This window comes from Lonchura striata, chromosome 1A (assembly GCF_050655825.1).
Source record: "Lonchura striata isolate lonStrDom1 chromosome 1A, ASM5065582v1, whole genome shotgun sequence".
NCBI classification, from domain to species: Eukaryota; Metazoa; Chordata; class Aves; order Passeriformes; family Estrildidae; genus Lonchura; species Lonchura striata.
In genome coordinates, this window is record NC_140741.1 from 17,712,115 (window position 1) to 17,734,336 (window position 22,222).

The window sequence follows — 22,222 nt, forward strand, 5'->3', positions numbered from 1 at the left end:
TGGCACCTAGCACAGCCAGAATGGAGCACAAACTGAGCAGTGGTCAAGGGGAGTGCACAGTGACTGGTAAGGGCCTTTCGTTCTGATTTGTTTAGGCAGTTCTCATGGAATCGAGGGGTGCTTCAAAAGGCAAGGTATGTGCTGACAGAGCCTTGGCTCTGTTACAATGAATGGATCTGGAAAATCTGGAACACAGCAAATGCTAAAATTGCAAGGAAAATTGTTTTCTTACCTTGAATAGGACAGAAACAGACTCATAAACTTTTTACCACTTATTCACTTACATTTTACTGATGGAGCAGATGAGCTTTTCTGCATTAAACTCTATTGATGTGATTCAGTGGAATGGCACCAACATAAATCTGACTCTGTGAATAAGAGAGTTTTTTTTCTGCCTGCTTCCCTGCCTCATTCTCCCAAACACTGCCGTCTGCATTCAATTTCTTCCAGTGAAATGGGAAATGTTGTAGAAAACCAGCAAAAGTGGAGCCAGAAGATAAAAACCTAGATGGCCTGAATCTTTGATAACTCTGCACTTCAGTTCACATTTTGTATTATGGTCCAATGGGAGATGCCTGACAATCTGGGTTCTGTTCCTGGTTCTGGCAATGAGCTGCAGCCTAACAATGTGCAAGCTGCTTCCCCTCTGTCCTCAATTCCCCTGGTCTGAAAAACAGGATGCTTTAAAAAGAAAGAAAGAAAAAAAAAAAAAAGAAATATATTCCAAGATCCAGTGATGATGGTGCTACATAAGACCTGGATCATACATAAATATTCGTGTAAATAGACTGTGAAATGCAAGTAAAACTTGGTGATTTAATGTTATTTTGCAGAGCTATAAGTAACTACAAGGGATGAAAAGGCAGAGAAGAATCATACCTGACAGTTATGAAATAAGGGATGATGCTTTCAGAGCAACGTTTCCATGCACAGGGAGTAACACTGGAATTTCAAGTCACTGGAGTGTTTTGACATCTCTTTCTGCTATTTAATAGGAAGTAACAACAATTTATCATCGTTCCTCTAGGAGGTGTAAAACAAAAATAACCAAGCATTGTGGTAAATCTACACTGCCAAAACTTCTGAAATAATCTAAGCGAAGACAAATCACAAGTTCAAGAAAGTGTCCTTCATGTAAGTATTTCAGTTTCCTTCTGAAGCAGTAAGAACCTTAGAGATAAGGACCAAACTTGCTACCCTAATCTTTATTTCTAAAAAAGGGATTGGGCAAATAGGCTCAACATCTTAAGGCCCACTTTTCCCAGGGACTGGGGAGAATTAGATCTGAGTAGGTTTATCTCAATCAAACTAGGATAGTTTCTATAAAAAAATAAAAATCCATATTTTAACCAGCAAAGTTTAATCCCTTCTTTTCCTGTGAAAACTCAGATAAGTTTGATTTTGCACGTCTTGCTGTCTCCATACTCCAGGTATTATGTCATTGCACATTAGACTGTGTCAACACACCGTGACTTTGCTCCCGCTAATGCAAAACCTCAGAAAACATGGAGCCAGGAGATAATTTCAGAGCGCTTTTTTTCCTCTGGTTAATGTAACTCGGTATTTATCCTCCCGTATTTCTGACACTTCCATTGAGTGATAGTCCCAAAATGAAGAAAATCAGCCTTTTGCATGCAAAGCCGTCTTAAGGCAGGCTGGTGAGCAGCAATCTTCCTGGGCAGGTGAGCTTCACATGTGGCTCAGGAAGCATCTCTCTTGTGAAATGCAGGAATAGTAATGATAGGCTTCCAAGGAAGCCTCCTCAAGTCCCTCTTTGTGGAAAGAAGACTTAACCTCCTGCAAAAGGGCTGAAGGAACTGGGAGATGATGTCTCAAAATAAATCCCCATGGCTGTGAGGCTCTTGGAATGTGTGCCCACACTCTAACTGTGAGCGAAGTTTGCATGCCTGGACTTGAGAAATGGCTACATTCAGAACAATCTGGTTTTTAAAATCAGTCTATCTTCTTTTGTATTTAAGTATTAAAACAGTGGTCAGGTTCCTTAAACATTAAGAAAAATACCACAGAGAAGAAGCCATGTGGAACTCAATACAATTATGACATCACATTATGCTTGTCCTCATCTTGGTCATTTATTTCAGCACAAAGCAACTCTAAAGGCTCATGTTTGGATTTTATGCTGTTTTGTACAAGAGGAGGGAATTCTAGGCTCCTTCAATTGATATGTTACAGTACAATCAAGTAAAACTTCATGGGTTTTCAGTCAATCAGTAGCAAAACACCAAAAGCAGACAACATATTTCATGAGAAAGAAACCTTTTAGGAAATAGTATTATATAGCACTATTAAAGTCCCATCTTCCCCTGTTAACTACTGCATGCTAAAGCAAATGTCAGCCTGGTGGGGCTTAATGTTTTTAAATTAAACACTGTTCAAACATGCTTTCTGACAGTTATCTGCAGATTTTCCACAGATGCTGCCACTGCCATGGAGTGAAGCACTAAAATAGGTCCAATGCTAATGTCACATCCAGGCTGTGCTGACACCCCTGCCACTGTAACTGCAGGAGGAAAACCACACTTCGTGCAGAGGGCATCTGATGGCACTGTGGATGACATTTGAGAAGATTGAACACTGATCCAAGCAACAGAAAGTCACCAGCAGAAGGTTCTGTCCCAGACTGAAAGCAAGAGTCCATCCCTGCTCATTCCCTAGATATGCAGTCTTTTCAACACTGAAACGGTGAAAGTTACTCTACTTCAGCAGATTCACAGGGCAGCCTGTACAGATGCAGCATTCTCTGGAGGTTTTGCTTACCCAGTAAATCATTATGCCTATATTCTTAATTGTTTGGCACAGCTCCCAGGACATCCATTACATCTCCTGTGACTAGTACAGCTTTTTATCTGTTCACCCCTGGGGCTTCCAACCAATAAATGTCTGGGCATAGAGAGAAGGGCATGAAAATAATGCATTATAGGTTCGCAACATTCTGTCAGGACACCTGAACAATATGATCCAATGAACCAGCCAAAAACACAGTACAAGCCTCTTGCCCTTCTTTGCTTTTCCCTTCTCTGCCTTTCTTAAAATCTAGAGTCAGTCACTGGGATCATACTGGAGTGCGGAAGTCCTGCTCTAAACAAAAAGTTGAAAGAATATGAAATGTACACTGGAGAAGGTGGCATCAGGTACTGATCTATGTGTGCATTCTGCCTTCTGCACACCTTAGCTCCTGCCACAACTGCCAGATCTCCCCAAAGCATTCCCACAACTAAGCCACAAACAGATGAGCAGCAGTGGCTCCCACTCAACAGCAGGTGAGGTTGTATGAAAGAAAAATGCAAGGCAGGCAGAAAAGTATCTGTGGCACCTATAACCCACTAGAGCAAGACCAGCTGCAGTGGATGCAGAGAAAGTGCTTAGCCTCTAACCCATGGCTCCCACAGAGAAACTCTGAGGATGGTGATATTTGTGGGGGCAGTAACAAGGAACACTGGTAGGAAAGCAAGCTCTTTTTACAGGAACAGTTTGTTCTTTTTAAACCATTCCCATGGCTGCATCCAGGCTCTGAGGGGAGCACAGTACTGGGAAGGTAAAAAGGAATCAGTTCTTAGAGGCCAACAGGAGAAAAGGCAAACACACCCAAACCAAAAGAGAGCCAGAGAAGCAGTGAGGACAGAGGGATGGAGGACATTTGTGCAAATACAGATTTCACGTGCAATTCATTTAAAGGCAGTGGCATTTTTATCACAAAGAAGAGTTTAATCAAAGTCTCAAGAGATCTGCCATAAAGGAAGCCCTTGCCTTGCTGCCTGGGCTGTCTGAAAGAAACACCTGTTATGCACAACAAAAAAAAAGACAAAACAAATAATAGGTATAGAAAGGAGGCCATGGTCCCAACAATGGGAATTGGAGAGGCACAGTTTTCTCTAAATGCAGGACTAGAATCCTATCAAATGAACAGCTGGGGAAACAGTAATTCTTTATATTTGCAGGGAAGTTGCACAGATTATATTATGGCAGCAAATACAATATAGGTATCTGAGCTCTGCTTCCTAGGCACCAGAAAGGACAGGAACCTCCTAAGATATCTCTGGGTGGAAGAATAAACTTGCCTGAGCCCAGCTCCAGGAAAAAAGATAGCCAGATTTCAAAGGAACACAATTAACAATCTTTCTCCCATGGGATCTTTGTAAGAGTTTCTGCTAAGAGGACACCAAGCTCAAACAACCTTCTCAAAAGGTACACAAAGCAAACTTGAGATTTGCACAAATCCACCCAAATACATGAAGGGGATGTGAAAAATTCCCAAAATAGATGCTCCATTTTAAATTAGAAGTGAAAATATTCCTAACAAAGGATACAGAATTTTACATCAATATAGTGTTTATAATTCATGTTTCTTTATTCTGATTGTACCAAAAAGACAGGAATTCTGAACTGTAAGAAGTAATGCAAGGGAAGTAGACTTAAAAAGCACCCTGAAACCCAAGACACAGAAAGCTAAAACTCTTGAAAAATATAATTTCATTTTTAAAAAAGTAATAAATGTAAGAAATAGAGCATACTTCTAATTCTGGTCACTAGAATATATCAACTCTCCAAAACTTTGCTTACCAATACAACGACAAAGAAATTCCTGGATCTATCATGAATCTGGTGAGCTATCCTACCTAGGAAAGCTTCCTGCTGCCAGAAACAGGGTCTATGGAAAAACAGAAGCAACATTTGCATGGGTGTTTACAGCCATGGAGACATTCAGAGAATCACAGAAGGTGAAAAGAAGAAGTCTGAAAGTTTTATTTCCTGATTTTTTTTCCTAATTTTAAGTAATTTGAGTCCATTTCTGTTTATATTGCATCTTGTTTTATATGCATCAGTCTGTTTGCATCCCTGGGAAATACTGTGATCATCAGTGCCTTGCTCTAAATTCAGGGTTCTCTCTATTTGCCATGATCTCAGATGAGGAAGAACTGCCAGCATAGCTGAAGAAATCATAAAGCCCTGAAAAATTCACAACTACCATCAAGCTGCAATTTAGTAAGTATTCATAACCTGTAGCCCCCACTTGGAAAAACATCCTTCCTTCCTCCTAAATTCCTTTAGAGCCATTAAAAATCAATGTTCAGGAAAGTAAAGCAGTCATGTTTGTAATTGATATCTAAAATGAGGCATTTCATGCACAAAAATGTGTATGAGGCAGCTCACATGTGTGTGTAAGGTGAGAATGCAATCAACAAGCTGTTTCATAAATGCTTACTTATTCCTGGACTACAAATTTGAACTCCAGGCTTAAAGAAATTGGAAATTTTGCCTAATTTAGATGTATGTGATTCTTAGGGATATTACTAATTTAAAACTTATTACATATGGTACATGAAGCAGCCCCTCTTGCTTATTCACAGCAGCCCAGAAAGGTTTAAATGGCAGATGAGATTCTACACACAGTTTGCAAGGTAAGAAAATACATTCTCACCACACAGAGCTTTAAAGGGACAAATGCTGCAACAGCTTCCATCAAACACTGTACCATCAGCCTCTGGGGTATTTTTTGCTAAAGCACAAAGAATGTGGTAAATTAAGAAGAAAATAATTGATTAGTGGCACAAATTGATCCAGTCCCAACCCCACTGAGGGAGAATGGGAGGAACAAATGGAGGGTGTTGAAAAAAAGAAGTCAAACTGCATTTTCAACATCACCAGTCCGAATTCTACAAAGACACTTCATCTGCCTTTCTGAAGAGGACAGCAATAGGAAAAAAAGTCTACTCTATTTTGATGGAGACCAAAATTGAACAAAAATCAAACCCAAAACTGGAGGAAGAAAAGAAATGTGACATAGAAAAGGAGGGGACTTCACAGGACAGCCTCTTGTCCTCCAGAGCCAGGGAATTGTCTGTGGAATTCTGTCTGGCCCAGGAGAACATAGCATTTCTCCTGTAACTTGAGTGCCAGCTGGCACTTCCTTGCTGACACTCCAGGGTTCAAACTGACCTGGAGATACACTCTAAGGGGCTGGTGTACCAGTATTCTGAGCTTTTACAGCCATCAAAACACACAGAAAACCAGTTAAAATAATGCCACACTGCATGAAAAATCAACAAATTGAACATTAAGGAATGTCAGAATTGAGGCTGTAAACATAATTTTAATTTTCCCACTTGTGAGCATGGTTTACAATTCTATTATTGCATAATTCTGGAATACAATATTTTTATTCAACATGTGTGACCAAGATACATGAGAATAAAATAAAGGTATCTATTTCACTTAATTCTGGCACTTGTAACTCTCAAGTGCCTTACTTTATTACCTAAATAATATATTTCTTTGCACACAGTGTTCACAGTACTCAAGAGTATAGAAATATTTAAATAATTTCTGTCAAATCCATTTTAAATTGCTATTTTGAAACTATCCAAGTTCTAACTTCAGAATAATTTGCTGAACAGTATCACTCTCAACTTTTAAATAAGTCAAGTTTGATAAAAAATGTTATAACACACACATTGTATAATTATTTTTTTGGTAAAGCTGTACCAAATATTTATGAACTCCAAATACTGTGAATTAAATTTATCTTGTTTATTATTATTACTTTCCATGTAAGACTTAATTTTATTTTTTATAAATTTATTACGCTTATCTTTGAGCTTAAATTCTTTTATTTAACTTCTAAATACAAGAAACTCTGACATAAACCTCTAAATTTCTTTGAAGTGTATTTTAAATCAATTTGAATAAAAATCTGAAATGGTTCCTTAAAATTATTTAACCATCACAAATTTTATTCAACCTTCATGTGAGAAGTGAACTTAATGGAGACTCTACACAAGATGCAAAATAAAGACAGCTGACATGAGATCCATGGCCCTCCAGGTAATCTTTCTTCAACCGAGACTTTCACAAGAGAAGTTCATCTTTCCCTCTCTCTCTCTCCAAAATTTTAAGTCCACTCACATCACCCCTCCAATCACAACCCCTCAATGAACTATGAAATGTTTCATTTACTCTTCTCACAAACACCAAGCACAGCCAGCTTCCTTCCACTTTAATTTGCACACTGCAATTCAGCAGTAGGTAAATGATGAGCAGAATGTGGACAACTAAAACAAAACTGTTCCCCCTTGGCACGGTCTCTTGCATGGTCTTGTCATCTCATCTCGTCTCCTAAGCTATGCAGGGTAAGGCATCTTCAGCTTCTGGACACCGAGGAAAACCCAAGGTGCTGAAGACAAGGGTATGGATTCATCAGGTGGAACCAGTTTTTCCCTCTGAATCATCTGAACCATTATCCCAGGGGAGAGTTTGAAAGATTCTGTTTTGAATGAACCATGAAAACAGAGCTGAGACCACTTAACGTGGCAAGTGGTGAATCAGAAAAGCACGTCACTGGCAATGGGAACTAAATGATCCTCAGATCTCTTCCTCTTGACACAGGTCTGGGTGCTGGTGGCAACCTTGGAAAGCCAAACATAATTCCTATCTCAAATATAGCTTTTTTGGTTAGAAAAGGAACCATTTCAGATGGAATCAGCTGGGCAGAATGAGAATTCTGTGCTTAGAATCATAACAAAAGATAATGGTCCTTATACACCAACACCCCCAGTGCTGTTAGAGTAAGAGTTATTAACCTGGCAGCAGTTTTCTTGTTTGAGTAGTGCTAATGGATGCAGATCAACACTATGTTCTGTCCAAATTCCAGTCTAGGGTATGACACACTACTTGTTTGTGTCTCCCTGTCCTCCCACTGGAGATTCCCATCCCATCTCCCGTGCTTGCATACCTAACAGGGTGAAACATCATCACATTCAGTGGACCAGCCCAAACCCTGCACTGATGATACCACTGTTATTACAGTCACGACAAGAAAATGTACCCTCATGCTCCTGCAGGTTAGAATCTCATACTATGCACATCACTAAAAAGTAATGTTAACAAACAAGTACCAAAAAAATTACATCCTCTGTTCATGCTATGCATTACTACAAAACACAGTAAAGTCTTAAAGAAACCTTAAGAACCATTTTCTGAGTAAGAGCTATGCAACCCCAAGCATATTCCATAATACAGAAGAGGAAATAAATGAGATCTGAATTTAACTTAGAGTTTCGTTCTCTTTGGGATCCTCCAGGATGGCCTGTGCCACATAAACTAAATATTACTTGGCCTACAGAGCCAAAACCCCCCAGTTTAGAGAAATCACCAGAATAATATGCAGTTGTGAATTTTCAAAATTTGTTTTGTTCTGGGGAGGGGGGGGACCCTACAATAAATGCTGTCCAATCATTCAGCCATCTGAGTAATTTTGCAATTGGTGACCCTTATAATGATGCTCTTGTTTCCAGAGCCCATGTGATGCCACACAGCGATTTGTCTGTTAAATTGAATTTTTGCCTCCAGATAGATAGATAGATATAAAGTTTATTTTGAAATGTCTCCTAGTGCTTCTGAGCCTGACTAATGTGAGATGTTATTTTGAACATGCCAAAGCATTTGAAGGGCTCCAGTCCTTTCTTTTCAGCGTGCATTCCTTGATAAGTGGCAAAGCTTCCCACTTATCAGTCACTCAAAGTGACTGTGGCTGTCAGCTGTGTACAAAGCGCAATCAGCTTGGAAGAAGAGACACCAGCATTTTTCTTCTCAGTTTGAAGCAAACACATTTTGACTGCTAGTCATTCAATTTTAAAGCATCTTCAATTAGGGGCGGATGAAGATATAAAGAAAACACATCCTAAACACCTCTGCCAGCCAGCAGTAAAAAATTTATTGTTATCTCCTGCTTCACCTTACCGCAGAGGCAGCAGTAGCAGCCTTTTTTGGCTGTACAACAGAAGTGCTCAGGATTACACACTCTCCACACAGACAAGACCATGGCACGGAGAGTTCAGGCTCGGCTTCTCCAGCCACTTACAGAGGTTCCCTTCTGTCCCTGTGCCCCTGCTGTGCAAATACCTGCAAGGGTACACAAACAGGCACAGGGCACACACGGCACCCCACACCACCCATTCTGAACACAAACATTCACAGAGTGACATGTGCTGCTCTGCAGCCAATAAAATGCCAAACAAAACCATTCACAAGGCCACGGGAATACAGACAAGAGGAAAGGGAGGGCTGGCAGAAAGGAGAAGTTGCTACTGTAGGAAAGGGTGGGCAGCTGCATAAGAAGGGTTACTCAGCACCAGGGAGCTGAAAGTGAGAGAAAATGGTCAAAGCTGACGATGAGAGATGCAGAAATTGGAGAGGGGATCTCAAAACAAAACAAAACAAAAAGACAAGGTCCTGAAATGCTTGTTCAGGAGAGAGAGACCAAGATGAAGCCTTGGAGCACGATGCTGCCAGCGGCAATGACTGGATTTGACTGCTGGCCTTTTTTTTACAGTCTAAGATGCTGGATTATTTTGGGTGTTTCAGTGCTCTGGTTTTTAACAAAAAAAAAAAAAAAAAGTTTTTAGCCTTCCCTTGTGATTGTGTGAGAGAACTGGAAAATGGGAACACTGAAAGCTCAGTAACAGAAAGTAAATTAAGAAAAGATGCTAAAATGGCAAGGAAAAAAGTTCTGAAGTTCAAAACAGTGTTATAATTTGAGAATATTTGGACCAGTATCCCTGGAGAAAACAAGTGCTATTGCCATCAAGTAGCTCAGCATAGGCAAAAAAAGCTGATTTACCTCAATCAAACATGCCCTTGCATTTCCAATAAATTCAAGTTCACAGAATCACAGAACACTCTTGAGTTTGAAGGGTCCCACCCACAACTCTTCTGGAAATGGCCTATATGGGGATCAAACCCCCAACCTTGGCAAAGTTAGCAGCATGCTCTGACCAACAAGTTTAAGCAGATACTCCTGGCTTGCACTGGAACGACACCACCAGTCAACAAATTTGGATGGTAAGAGGGCATAGAAAAGGCCTGAGATCAAACTACCTGCAGAGATTTGCTAAGGGTTATCTTTGGAGTTAAAAACACGGTGCAAAATGATCCTCTGCACTGAAAGAACTACACATAAAGACTTTGACAACCTTTTACATAACTTAACTTTCCTGATAAGGGAATGAAATGAAGGCCCACAGGTTACTCAAAAGTCTAGTCTACCACAAATTTTTAGCTGAAATTAGTAGCTGAAGCTGAGAGGAGAGAAAGTAATTAGGTCATTCTTTCCCCCCTGCCCTTTTTTTACATATTTCCCCCCCAGCCTTGGGGGTTGGTTTGTTTGTTTCAGGGTTGTTTTGGGTTTTTGGTTTTTTTTTTTTTTTTCTTGGATGTTGTTCTCTTTGGTTTTGTTTTTGGTTTTGTGTATGCATGTGTGTGGTTTTGAATAACTTCTTTCCCAGGGGATTTTTCCTGCTCAAGGGACAGGCGAGCTCTTCTGATAACTGATAGGACATCAGCTGCAGAGCTTTGTGAGGAACAATTGTTCTGCTTTGCTGGCAATGTCAGTGCTTTGGGAAGAGGTTGCAAAGTCATGGGAAAGGCTGCAGTGTGACTCCTTCTTGGGTCTCACTGAATGCAGTATGCCTGTGTTTGTAAGCTGCAGGAAAACAGATGCTTCTGACACATGATGAATTTGGACAAAATGTCCCCACATCAACGAGGACTCAAACATGTTCAGTTTGACTGTGCAGTCACAGCTTGTCATAGCCACACTGGCAAAAAAAAAAAAAAAAAAAAAAAAAAAGCAAAAACAAACCACTTCATTGGACATGGCCTGTTCTAAAAATATTTTGGAGAGTGAGGAGGAAGATACTTTCTCACAGTTTCCTACCAAAGAAAGGTCTCATTAAACTCCTACTAATATGAACAACAGCCTCTTCTCCATGTTCATTGGGAGTAGGATCAGGCCCTCACTTCAACAGTTTTATTGTCTTACCAAGGACAATAAAACTTTTGTCCTCACCTCTCTTCAGCATGCAAAGAGGACTCTAGTTGTGGAAAAAACGAATACTGTTCTGCCTTGCAAGAGCTTGCAAAGTGATTATGGGAGCGCAAAGCACTGCTCCACTCTCACTGACTTCTCAGAACAGCAGAATTCCCAGGGAAAATGGGTATCCAGAAGCAACAGGCATTACTGAATCTGTAACCAAGCCCTTGTGCAGCAGCTGCTCATTTTTCTGTCTCCAGTGAAAGACTCATCACTTCCAGCCCTTTAAAACCTCTGGAGAACTCTGGTTACAGACATGTGAGAGGTTGGGAACCGGGAAAGAAATGCTCCAAGACCTTGTGGCTGCAGTGAGGAGACACTGATAGGGCAAAGATCAGGAGTAAGGATCTCTGCCCTCCTTATTATAAATCCAAAGTTCTCCAAGTATTTAGCTTGTATAGTGGCCTGCTGGAGGGAAGCAGGCAAACAGAAAATGAAAGGCTTAGCCATGTTGGAAATATAATTTAAGACTGCAAACTTGTTTGGGCAGGGAAAAAATCTTCACCTTTCTTTTTGTATGGTCCATTAATCTGCATCTTCTCTCAACAAGAGAGAGAAACTGGTGCCTTCTACAAAAAAACCCAGAAAGAACACAAATGGGCCTAGATACCATGCAGACAGCTCTGGGTAACAGATGATTGCTCACCTGAAGAGTTCAAAACAAAGAACACATCTAAGCAACAAAACTTATTGCCATAACTGTGTGGGTAAATGATGGTATCCAAAGCACTCTGGAAGCAGGTCTCTACCACTGTTTTGGAAGACTGGAATCAGTCCAGAAGCTCTTGCTGTTTGGAAAGTTTTGACAATAACAACTGTGTCATTTCAAAACTTTGCATGTTAAGCTTAAGAAATATTTTGCTGAACTTCTGGGTAACTCAGAAACCAAATCCCTCTTTCCTCCCCAAAAATATAGCTACATATTGGAAAATAGATCTGGCTGAAAAATGGACTAGCCATCCTGCAGGAAATTCTAAGTTCCAAATTGGAACATGTCAAACCTCAGAAGTTAATGGGAATGGGAATATTCTGGTTTGAGAGCACAGCAGCACAGCCAGACCTCTTCATCTACGCACAGAACTGGGGGGAAAGGGACACAGCCAGCTGACAGCGGGTGGGAGGATGGAAACCTGAATCCAGACCCCCAGAGGAAAGCCTTCTCTGGAGCTGGGAGGACATGCAGGGCAGCTGAGAGATTCAGGACACCAGCAGGCTTGCAGCCCCAAGGCTCACAATGCTCAGAGGGCTGTGTTGGCCACGCTCCTTTCTGGACAAGCTGCTGAAGGTCTGCAAAGCTTGAGTCCATCGAGGCCACAGTAAACTGTCTACCTAGGAGCTGGCAAAGCCACATGCCACCTGGCAGGTGTGATACTGAAAGGGTTCATTCAATTTTTACAGTAAGGCCTGCAAAAGCTGTTTTTAGCAAGGAGAGATGGGAGGTAAGAAGAAGCCCAGGAATGCAGTGACAGACAAAATAAGTGGGAACTGGGGACTTGGGGTGGGGTTTATGGTAATGGGGTAAACTGTTCTATGCACAGATTCACTATACATGAGTAACCCCCTTGCAGAATCTCCTGCCTGCACCTTCAAGCCTGAATAAAACTATTCCCTCTTTATCACAACTTTAGTGTTGGAGAGATTAATTCCGATATTTCAGGCATTTAACAGCTACCAGGTGGAGCAGGCCAAAGACACTGGTTCCAGATTTGCATCAGAATTTAGGTTGGATTCCCTCACTCTCAGAGGTCCAAAATTTCTCACAAAAAAAAAGGGTTATATTAAAACATCTGCTCTAGCTCTGAAGGAAAATTAAAACCCTTTCCTAAAACACACAGCCATCAATTGATTGCTGTCTGGCAGGAACTGCCCTCAAGTTTCAGAAAACACTTGGTTCTTGAGCTGAGTATGTCACTCAGAAAAGAATACAAATTAGTAGCAATTACTGACAGTATTAAACCAAAAAAGTCAAACAAAACCATGGCCTAAATGTTAGAAACACTGTAAAGCAGTGGTTTTGGTTCCTGCTGCTTTGAGATCTTAGTTTTACATTATTGGTAAACTGAAGTGTTCCAAGAGCTTGAGCTGGGATCTCCAAAAAAATTTTTGACTAAAAATCAGAACAGATTAGAAAAAGCATTTGGCCTCTGTTTTGTTTGCCTTCTAATTTTGGAACTTGTAGTGCTCATGGTTTCAGATTTTGCCTGGAAATATGAGAGTTGGAAGTTTACATTTGGGAGAAAGGAAAGCTGGCATTTTTGTTATCACATGACTCCAAGAGCTGGGGCTTGAGGGAAAAACATAAAACATTGTCAAGTTTTCTACAAAATTGTGAGATTAGCAGTATCAGTTTTATCACAATTTAGGCTGCAAGGTTGACCTATTTTATCAACAGTGCCCTACTGAATATCAATTGCTTTATGAATTTTAAAACCATATTTCATTTTAAATACAGTTCAATTAAAGTGACATTCATCACCGAGCTTCAAAGCAAACCCTTCCATCACCATCCTGGGGCTAGACTTTTTCTCTGAGCAAGTGAACTGCATGACCCCTCCCGACTCTGTGTTTCAGAGATACGCTGTGAAGAAGGACACCTTTGGGATGCACTGGGAGACTAGCTCAGCACCATGAGCACCTTCCAAGCTTCTCCCACTCTCTGCCCCCCTGACGTGACAGCTGCACAGCTCTACACTGCCCCAGGTTCTACAGTAAGGGCATCAGGAAGCAGATTATGGCCCCACAAAAGATGAGTAGGTAACCAGGAGAGTTCCCTTGAGGCCCTGAAGGGCAAAATTGAACTGAAGCCAAGAACCTGCCAAGCTGTACTAGGTGTCAGCCTGCTCTACAGCTGCAGATCACTGCTATCCTGAAATACAATCTGAAACCTTTGGGGTTGTTGATGCACAAGAGCTGTGAAAACCCACATTCCAGTTATGGCAGCACAGCAAGACTAAGGGGTGCAGGGGAGAAGAGCACCAACACTCAGCAGGCAGAAACCTTACAGTGAAAACCTTACACACAGAAAGATTAGGCAGAGCAGAAAGCAATGTGCATGAGGGAATGCATCCCAAACTGGCATAAATACAAACGGGGGAGTGTTAGTTAATTATTCAGAGAAACTCAAACCTCTTTACAAATTAGGTCTAGAACATCCTGAAAAGTAGAAAAAAATTATAAACATTTTCTGAAACACCAAATCCCATCTAGATCCCATTTTAGCATTTTAAGGTCGTACAGGTTCTCAAATTTAACCTAATCTGCAACTTTCCTCCAGTTTACTTAACTCTCTATACCAACTCCTTGTTTTCTGTTTTAGTGACACCACCTTCCAATTAATTCAGCAGAGATGTCTTGGAAAAGGCGCGTCATTTTGAGACTCATGTGCCAGGAACATTTTTCTAAGCTCAAGGAACTAAAGCATTTTTCTCCAGCATCTCAGAAGTGCTAGTTTAATTGAGCTGCAGTTACACTGAGCATCTGCAGTCCTCTGAGGAGGAGAGGGACACTGGTCTCTCCCTGGTTATGTACTGTGTATCAGTGATAGTGTAATGTGCTAAGGAGAAAGGGAACTGTTTCCAAGTTAGCACACTGAGAGAAAGGACTCATAAATCATGGGGTCAGCCAGGTTATGCTTTTTTTTTTTAACCTTAGGGTATTATGCTTTCAATACAATATTTCAATGGCTTTTTTCTGTGTAATAATTTATATGGAATTATGGCAACTCTTACAAGCTTAGAAAAAAATTGGCTCAAGTAAAACAATTCCTTTGTCATAAATAAATTGAGTTCATAACTACAGCACAATCATTCAACTGCACCTAAGTCAAACAGTTATCCACTCTTCGTAGGAATATTTCCCTGTCAATAAATCTAATGCTATTTCAAAACTTCAGGCCAGTGTGACAGAAGCCTGTAAAATTGATTAGGGCAAGGTCAGAAAAGCTGAACTCACAGCTACATTATTGTCACAGTTTCCTTCTACCTACCACAACTCATAAGCTGACTTGTGAACTCACGGATCATTTTAAACTTGGGCATGTTAGCGAGACTTCATTGCCTTAATTTATATACAGAGGACGATTTCTTTAAGAATTGTTTCTTCTCTGACAGTCACTAACTGAGGAGAAAGGTTTTGCTTTGTATTCACAGTCAATAAGGATTTTTTTAAATTTTTAAACATTTTTCCCTTCAGAGTCATGGGTTTCAGCCATGGTTCATGAGACTTCAGGATCGTACAGGCATGGAACTGCCCAGATTGCCTGTGCAGTATCACCCAAATTTCACTACAAACAGTTCAGCTCTATGGGAATGAGCAAACAGGGTTGTCTCTCTGCCTGTTCAATTCTTGACCTTTCTTGCCTGACCATCCAAAAGGAGGGTGCCACAAATCTGATGGGGTCTGTGTGAAGTGCACCCTGGAGGTGAAATTCTGACCTCAGCAGGGTCAATATTTCATCTGAAATCCCCTGAGACAGACCCCCAAATCATTTCCAAGGATTGCAGCTTCTATCAGATGGTACTTGGCTGACTTTCATTTACTACTGACTTAGGTCAAACTTGGACCAGGGATCAAGAGATGAAAGGCTTTATATCTCATTATCAATAACCAGGGTTTTCTTCACTACCCTAAAAACAACATACTTCATTCTTATCTACAAGGCATTAAAACTTAAAAGGGTTGGGGTCAAATGACGTTACTTCAATTTATTTTTATTCACTGCTTATAAAACAACTTCCTCTCCTGCTGCCATAGCTAAATACTAAAAACACAAGTATTTTCCTTGCTCTTGTACAGGTTTTGCTGTTGTTTTTCTTTTAAAGTCTTATTAAAAATACAGCAATAAAGAAAAATCAGTTGAGGCCAAATCAAGCCTTACCAATCTCAAAATTATTTTCAGCAAAGCACATCTTGTATAGAAATTGCCTTACAACAGAGGGATGGATCTTTCCAGGAGTTTTTCATAAATACCCAAGCCCAGATACAGACAGAATGTCCTCTGGAATGATACAACCAAGTTTTCTTCTAGTATGAAGCCATACAGCTCCTCTGATTGACTGGAATTAAGTTTTCTTAAATGGGTTACAATTGTTATTGATAATTTTAGACAATTCCCTCTGAAGTACTGACAAAAACCTTTGGAAGGAAAATCCTGATCTACTAAACAAACAGAACATAGTCTACAGCAACTTGCAGTGCTCTGTACAAAACTGTATGATTAAACAACAGAGATTTTACCCTGGTCCCAGATAGCTGTAAGAAGTCAAACTTCTCCTTTATTATTCCGTGGAAACCTTTACAGGCAAACTGATTTGCATTGCTCCCAAAACATGGAAGAAAAGTAATGAAATTCAGTCAATGGCATTAAAAGAAACTTCTGAATAAATTATGGAAGAAAGAGGCTAAATAAAATTCACTGGTTATGCAGGTTTAACAACATTTTCTACTCCTGGGAATAAACCTGCAGATACCTGGGACTTAAACAGCTAAATCTAACCAACCTTTTGGCCAACTCCTCACTCACACAATACTTCTCCACAAATAAAACTTTTCAGTCTCCCAGCACCTCAGGCAGAGGGAAGAAGGTGCACTTGGTTCTCAATCCCTGAAGAGAACTGCTTCAGCAAAGCCTCAAAAACAGAGCTGTAGGACATCAGTTCCAAACAAACTCTTTCTGGTAACGCTTTTTTCACTCCTTAGGAAAGAGGATTTAGTCCTGCAAATGCTTGCTTGCATGACCAGCTCCTGTAACATCATCTTCCTGACACTACCAGAACCATATTAATCATACAAGGCCTTTCAGCAACTGCCCTTCTTTTGCTAAATGACAGGTAAAATCCTCTTGTGTTTCCATAAACAAGATGACAGCCAACTGAAGAGATGCTTAAAGAAACTATGTCAACAATGGCTGAGGGAAAGAGTGGGGAAGGGAAAGGAAGAGATAACAGGGGCATGGGAGGAGATGTGTCTCTGACCTGGATCTGTTGCTGAAGAAGGTTAATTTTGTGTTGCTGCTGCAGAAGCTGCTGCTGTTGTCTTGCAATCTGTGAAGAAATTGCACAGAAGAGACATGAGATATGGATCATCATTCCCAGAGTCCATCCACAGGAAGCTTTGACCCTGCTTAGTTCTTTAAACCTCTCCTCTGAGCTCAGAAACATTTGAGGGCAGGTGGCAGCAGCCTGGAGACTGCTGCTGAAGCAAGGGGCACATGCTCAATTCATTGCTAATACCAGTGAGAAAGGGAATCTTATGGAAAATGGTGTGCTGGATATGAAAAGACAAGGACCTGTGCAAAAATCATCCTGAAATGGCACTGCTAAAATTCCCCAGGAGAGAGAACAATACCAGCAAAGAAACCAAAAAATAGTGGAGGAAGGGAGAAAAGGCAAAAAAGTAGGATGGCCAGAAATACGCTTCTGTTTGGCACCACCTGCTCAAAAATTCAAAAAAAAATGGCAATCTGACACCATGGAGGAAGGTTCTTAGTGTACTTTTTTTTTTTTTTAATGTAGAAACAGGCACAAAGACACTGGAACTGAGCTTGGAAAAATCACTGGATCTTCAATGTGGTATCAGCTGCAAGAAACTAAGGGGGCAGGCAAGGCCACAAGGCTCAACACAAAACTGGTTTATGGAGGTGCATGGAGTCTCCTCTGCAAGCCAAGTGCAGTTTTCCAGAAGGACTTCCACCCTCCCTCTCCCCTAAATGACTGCACATGCTACTGTAGACACCTTTTACACCTCATGAAGGGAAAAGCAGACATTAACAGAATGAAATTAGGCGTTCTAAAGGCTAGAGGGAGAGAAACCATTCTTGAACTTAAAAAGCACACTTGAAAATTGAAAGTTGTCACAAAAGCTCTGCTCCCATGAACAGCCAGTGCAGCAGTACAAATATTAGAGCTCTGGTCTTGCCCTGTGTTACATGTACATGTCTCAGGGTCAATTGGTAACTTACACATCCTTACTGGGGGAAATTTTGTGTTTTCTTCCCCTTAGGTGTCTTCTTTCTACTACTAGACTATGCATAAGAAACACCTACTCATAGTTAGCTCCACATCTAACAGATGAAATCAAAGTTTTCTTTCTGGAGCTTTTCTTTAAGAAAGAAAAAATATTTTTATCACTGCACTTCTTTCAGAGTTTGGATATTTTAATTTCTGTATAATACCAAAGTATACACAATTTCTTCAATTAAAAGAAATCCTAGTTATCCTAATTTCTTATTGCCTTTTTCTATTGTCATTTTCTTTTTCACTTTCAACTCCCTCCGCCATCCTGTGGCACGAGTGACCTTAGGAGGCAGAGTAAAGTGAATAGCTCGTACATGATGTCTCCTTGTGAAAGAATCTTGCCAATTCCACCTTCACTCCCTTCCTCTACCTTTGCTGTTCTAACAACAGCATGACAGAAATTCTTCAGCTCAAGGTAAGTCACTTCTGTGGGATTTCAAGCGTGAGGCCAAAATACCCTTTGTTTAAGATAAGGTTTTTAAATAATTAAAACCAGGGAAAACCAAGGCTTAAATGTCTGAAGGTATCAGCAGTGGCTGAGAAATCTTAAGGCTTGCTTAATACCAACACTGACTATGACAACTAAGACAGATTTCAAAGAATTTTGTGAGTTTCATAAAACTCACATAGCTTCAATTCTGTGATAAAATTTTAAACTAGATATCTAAATATTCTCTACTCATGTTCAAGTACAAAAGTGGACATTAATATCTGTTAAAATCTGCACAATGAAATCTGTAAGAAAAATTACGTTTTTGCCTAAAATGTTGTGTACACTTCATGTATGCTCATTGGAAGTGCTCACATGTGAAAACCATGTTTGCATTTCCAGTGAAGGGCATATTTGCAAGAACTGAAAATCGAGCCTCTCAAGTGTAGAAGAAAAAAAGTCATATTTGTTCACTGACTTTGTGTTATTCTCTGCTTTTTTCCACAGTTGGCAAAACCCAACCTCTTCATTTCTCACATTACAATATGAGTGCTGCATTTTGTTCTTTTTATATCTATTCAGTATTTCTGAATTAAAGTCATTTTGGGGGATTATTCAGGAGGGCTGAATTCACCTGTTTATTTACAGATAGTTTAAAAACCCAAGCACTATTGAAAGATAACACAGAATTGCAGAATATTCTGAGTTGCAGTGGGCCTCCAAAGACCATCAATCCCAGCTCTTAAATGAATGGCCCAACGCACAGCCTTGGCATTATTGGCACCAGGCTCTAAAGAACTAGAGAACTTTAATTTATAATATATCCAAGATGGATATATTGTAAATTAAATAGTTCTTCTGATACGCTATTGTTCAAACATTTTCACTTTGAAGAAGAAACAGAAAAGGTTTTGGGTGCAGAGCAACTTTTAGGCTATGAAGCATAAAAGATAAACTGCTGGAAAGCCCTTCTAGAAAATGATTTAAGCTGAAAGCCCTGTAATGATCACTCACCTGTTCCTGCTGCTGCTTAGCCAGCTCCATTTGCTGGCGTTGTTTCTCGATCTGAGATGCAGCCAGCTTCTTCTGTTCATCGTGAGCTGCTAGCAGCTGTTCCCTCAAACTGGTCAGCTGATTGATCATACCCATGAGCTGCCTTTCCTTCTCAGCGAGGCTTTCTGGAGTCCCTGGGCATCATATGGTGGGGGGAGAAAAAAAAAAAAGGCGGGGGGTAAGGAGAAGAGAGAACATTTAGAGCGATCCAGCTCTTTATTTTGCAGCTTTACTGTAAGCAAAGTTTCAGGAGAAGCAAAGAGCAGCAGCAGCTTTTTTTTTTTTTTTGTGCTGCACACAAAGACCTGATCCTCTCCAGGAAAATGAGCCATGGAGGACAAATCTGTACACAGGCTTTCATCTGGTGTCCCCCTTCAATGGTTCTTTGTCCTTTCATCTGTTTTGCACTGCCTTTCTGTCAGATTAACAGAGTGAAATAATACTGCCTATTTTGAGGAGGTTTCAAGTTTTAAACACTGGGGATCAAAGAATCAGTCCTTCCTGGTTTATAAGACAACTACATTTATGGCTTAGAAAACTTAGAAACTTAGAAAAAATATGCAGTTTCTCTAAGTGTCAAAGCACTGATGTAGGGTAAGTACTAAAATCCCTCTATAACCTGTTATATCATCTACATCCCCAATTAGGATTAAATTGTATTGTATTTAAATTGTCAATACTTCCTATTGCTGTTACTGCCATCAAGGTGCAATTTAGAAGGAAAAAAGTCTTTTATAAACATATCCAAAAACCTCAGTTAAAAACAACTCAACATCACTCTTATTTGTACTGTTGTTAGATGTTTTTTATAGTGGAGCTCAGCCGACACAGGCAAACTCACTACCTCACTCTCATAACCATGCTGAAGAAATTATTTTTCTACCCAGAAGAACAGTGGTTATAAGGGAAGAAAAAATTCCAAGGAAAATCAAAAGCTATGAATCATACACTACAAAGAAAAAAGAAAAAAAGAGGCACTTTTAATATATGTAGGATCATTTGACTTTGAATTTAAAAGACCTGAAAATATGTGTAGCAGCTAATCCACAGATATCCCCAATAGCACCACACCCTCTCAAATGAGTCAGAGCCTATGAAAACCTTTCTAAAAAGCCTTTAGGAAAGGATTAAGGCTATCAGTGTCAATGCCTCCTCTGAAAATAGCCTGCTTTTGGGACTACCCTGCCATACAAACCTCTCTCAAACACAGGAAGCATTCTTCTGCCAATGTCACCAGTGCACTCCAAGTGAAAAAAAAGGAAAAAGAAAAAAAAATTGGCGACTACAGCAAGCATGTTCCTAGCCAACTATCAGTCAGACGTGGAAAAGAGCTACTGGTAATAGCTCATTTAGCCTACCCCCCTGCCAGTGCAGGAATGCTCCCTGCAATATATTTAATACAGCTTTCTAGATTGGATTGAAATGTCTGTAATGGTGAATCATCTACTGCTTGCTTTGAAAGGCTGTACCACAGCCTCTGAGGTGGCACTGGGAGGGCTCTTTGCTTGATAGTTAGCTTAATTTAAATTTTTTTTTTGTTACTTTTACCTAATTTCAATGATGTGATCACAAGCAACATCCCATTTTCTACATTAGCCAAGTCCAAGCACTTAAATCCATTTGTAGACAGGCATATGCAAGTGGAAAACTACACAGAACCACCAGAAAAAAAAATGTGATAGAAAAAATGTAACTGAATTGTTTTTTATTAGGGTTCTAGAAATTTCTGTGAAAATATTCTCACCATACAACAAAGAACTATAGCAGAATATTCTCAGATAAAGCCTCCAGAAAAACTGTGGTACAAGCTGGAAACTTGAGAAACACACTGAAACAGAAACCATAGGACTTTAAACCTGCTCTGCTAAAAGCTGTGAGAAAGAATGGAAGCCAGTGCTAAAACACTATCACGGCTGAAGAAAACACTTCTAACTATGATTTTTCCTTCCAACATTGGAGACAGAGAACTGCTACAAGTAATGCATTTGCCACCTGGCCATGGAATTAATCAGAAGTTTCTACTGCCATTCTTCCATCCTTTATTTGTTTTTCCCTGGCAAAAAAGGTGCAGTGTTTCCAAGTGGTGTAGGAGAATTGTTCTAGCCCCTGCCTTGGCCTGTCCAGGTGGGTTTAACATAATGCTACTCTAATGAACACTACCATGCACTGATCCTGCCACTGCGACTGAAACATCTGAAAACAAAATATTCTGTATTTATTTATTCAGCAGATATTTTATTCCTAACTTTTACTGAGCGGTGGATGCAAGCATGAGAGAGAGGGGAAGAAAGGTCCTACAGAAAGAAGGACACACAGGATTTGCCTCAGTCTTTGAGTGAGGGTAAGCAGAAAGAAATCACTGTCAAATAAACCAACACACATCACAGCTCCTCACCACTACTGGCTCATGCGTGTATTTTCAGCTCATGCAGCAGCTTCCAGGTGGGAATCAAAGAGCCCTTTGTAAAGCTAAATTAATCCCCATCTTTAAGTTAATCTGAAAGATGGAAAAATGCCTCCACATGTGTAAACTGACAGAGAGATCCCAGTTCCCAGGAGAGGCAGAAAAGCCGTGCTGCTCTCCAGCCCCGTGTGCCTGAGCTCTGGCTGTGCTCCCTGGGAGGGAACTCCTTGTGCCACTGACCTGAGCAGGGCACAGACAGGGACATCCCCTCCTGCACTGCTTCCTCAGCCTGGCTGGCTCACAGAGCAGCAAAACTTCCCCACCAGGGAAAGGGCAGCTTTACCTGAACCCTAAGAACAAAGTGCAGCGTGCAGCTCTGGGTCCTGAGCACAACAGGGACAGGGACATGTTGAAGAGCTACAGGGGAGGCCACA

At 40.5% G+C, this 22,222-nt stretch overlaps 1 protein-coding gene across 33 annotated transcripts in view; it reads right to left on the bottom strand.

The window, feature by feature from the left end:
- The window catches only part of SOX5 (SRY-box transcription factor 5), a 607,791-nt gene that overhangs the window by 122,771 nt on the left and 462,798 nt on the right, over window positions 1-22,222 (bottom strand). For all 33 annotated transcript variants that reach the window (XM_085570319.1, XM_085570313.1, XM_085570322.1 and 30 more), the window contains 2 exons: window positions 19,346-19,518; window positions 16,861-16,929 (listed from right to left, as the gene is read on the bottom strand). In XM_085570319.1, the coding sequence (XP_085426445.1) occupies window positions 16,861-16,929; window positions 19,346-19,518 (242 nt within the window). The remainder of the gene's footprint in view (window positions 1-16,860; window positions 16,930-19,345; window positions 19,519-22,222) is intronic.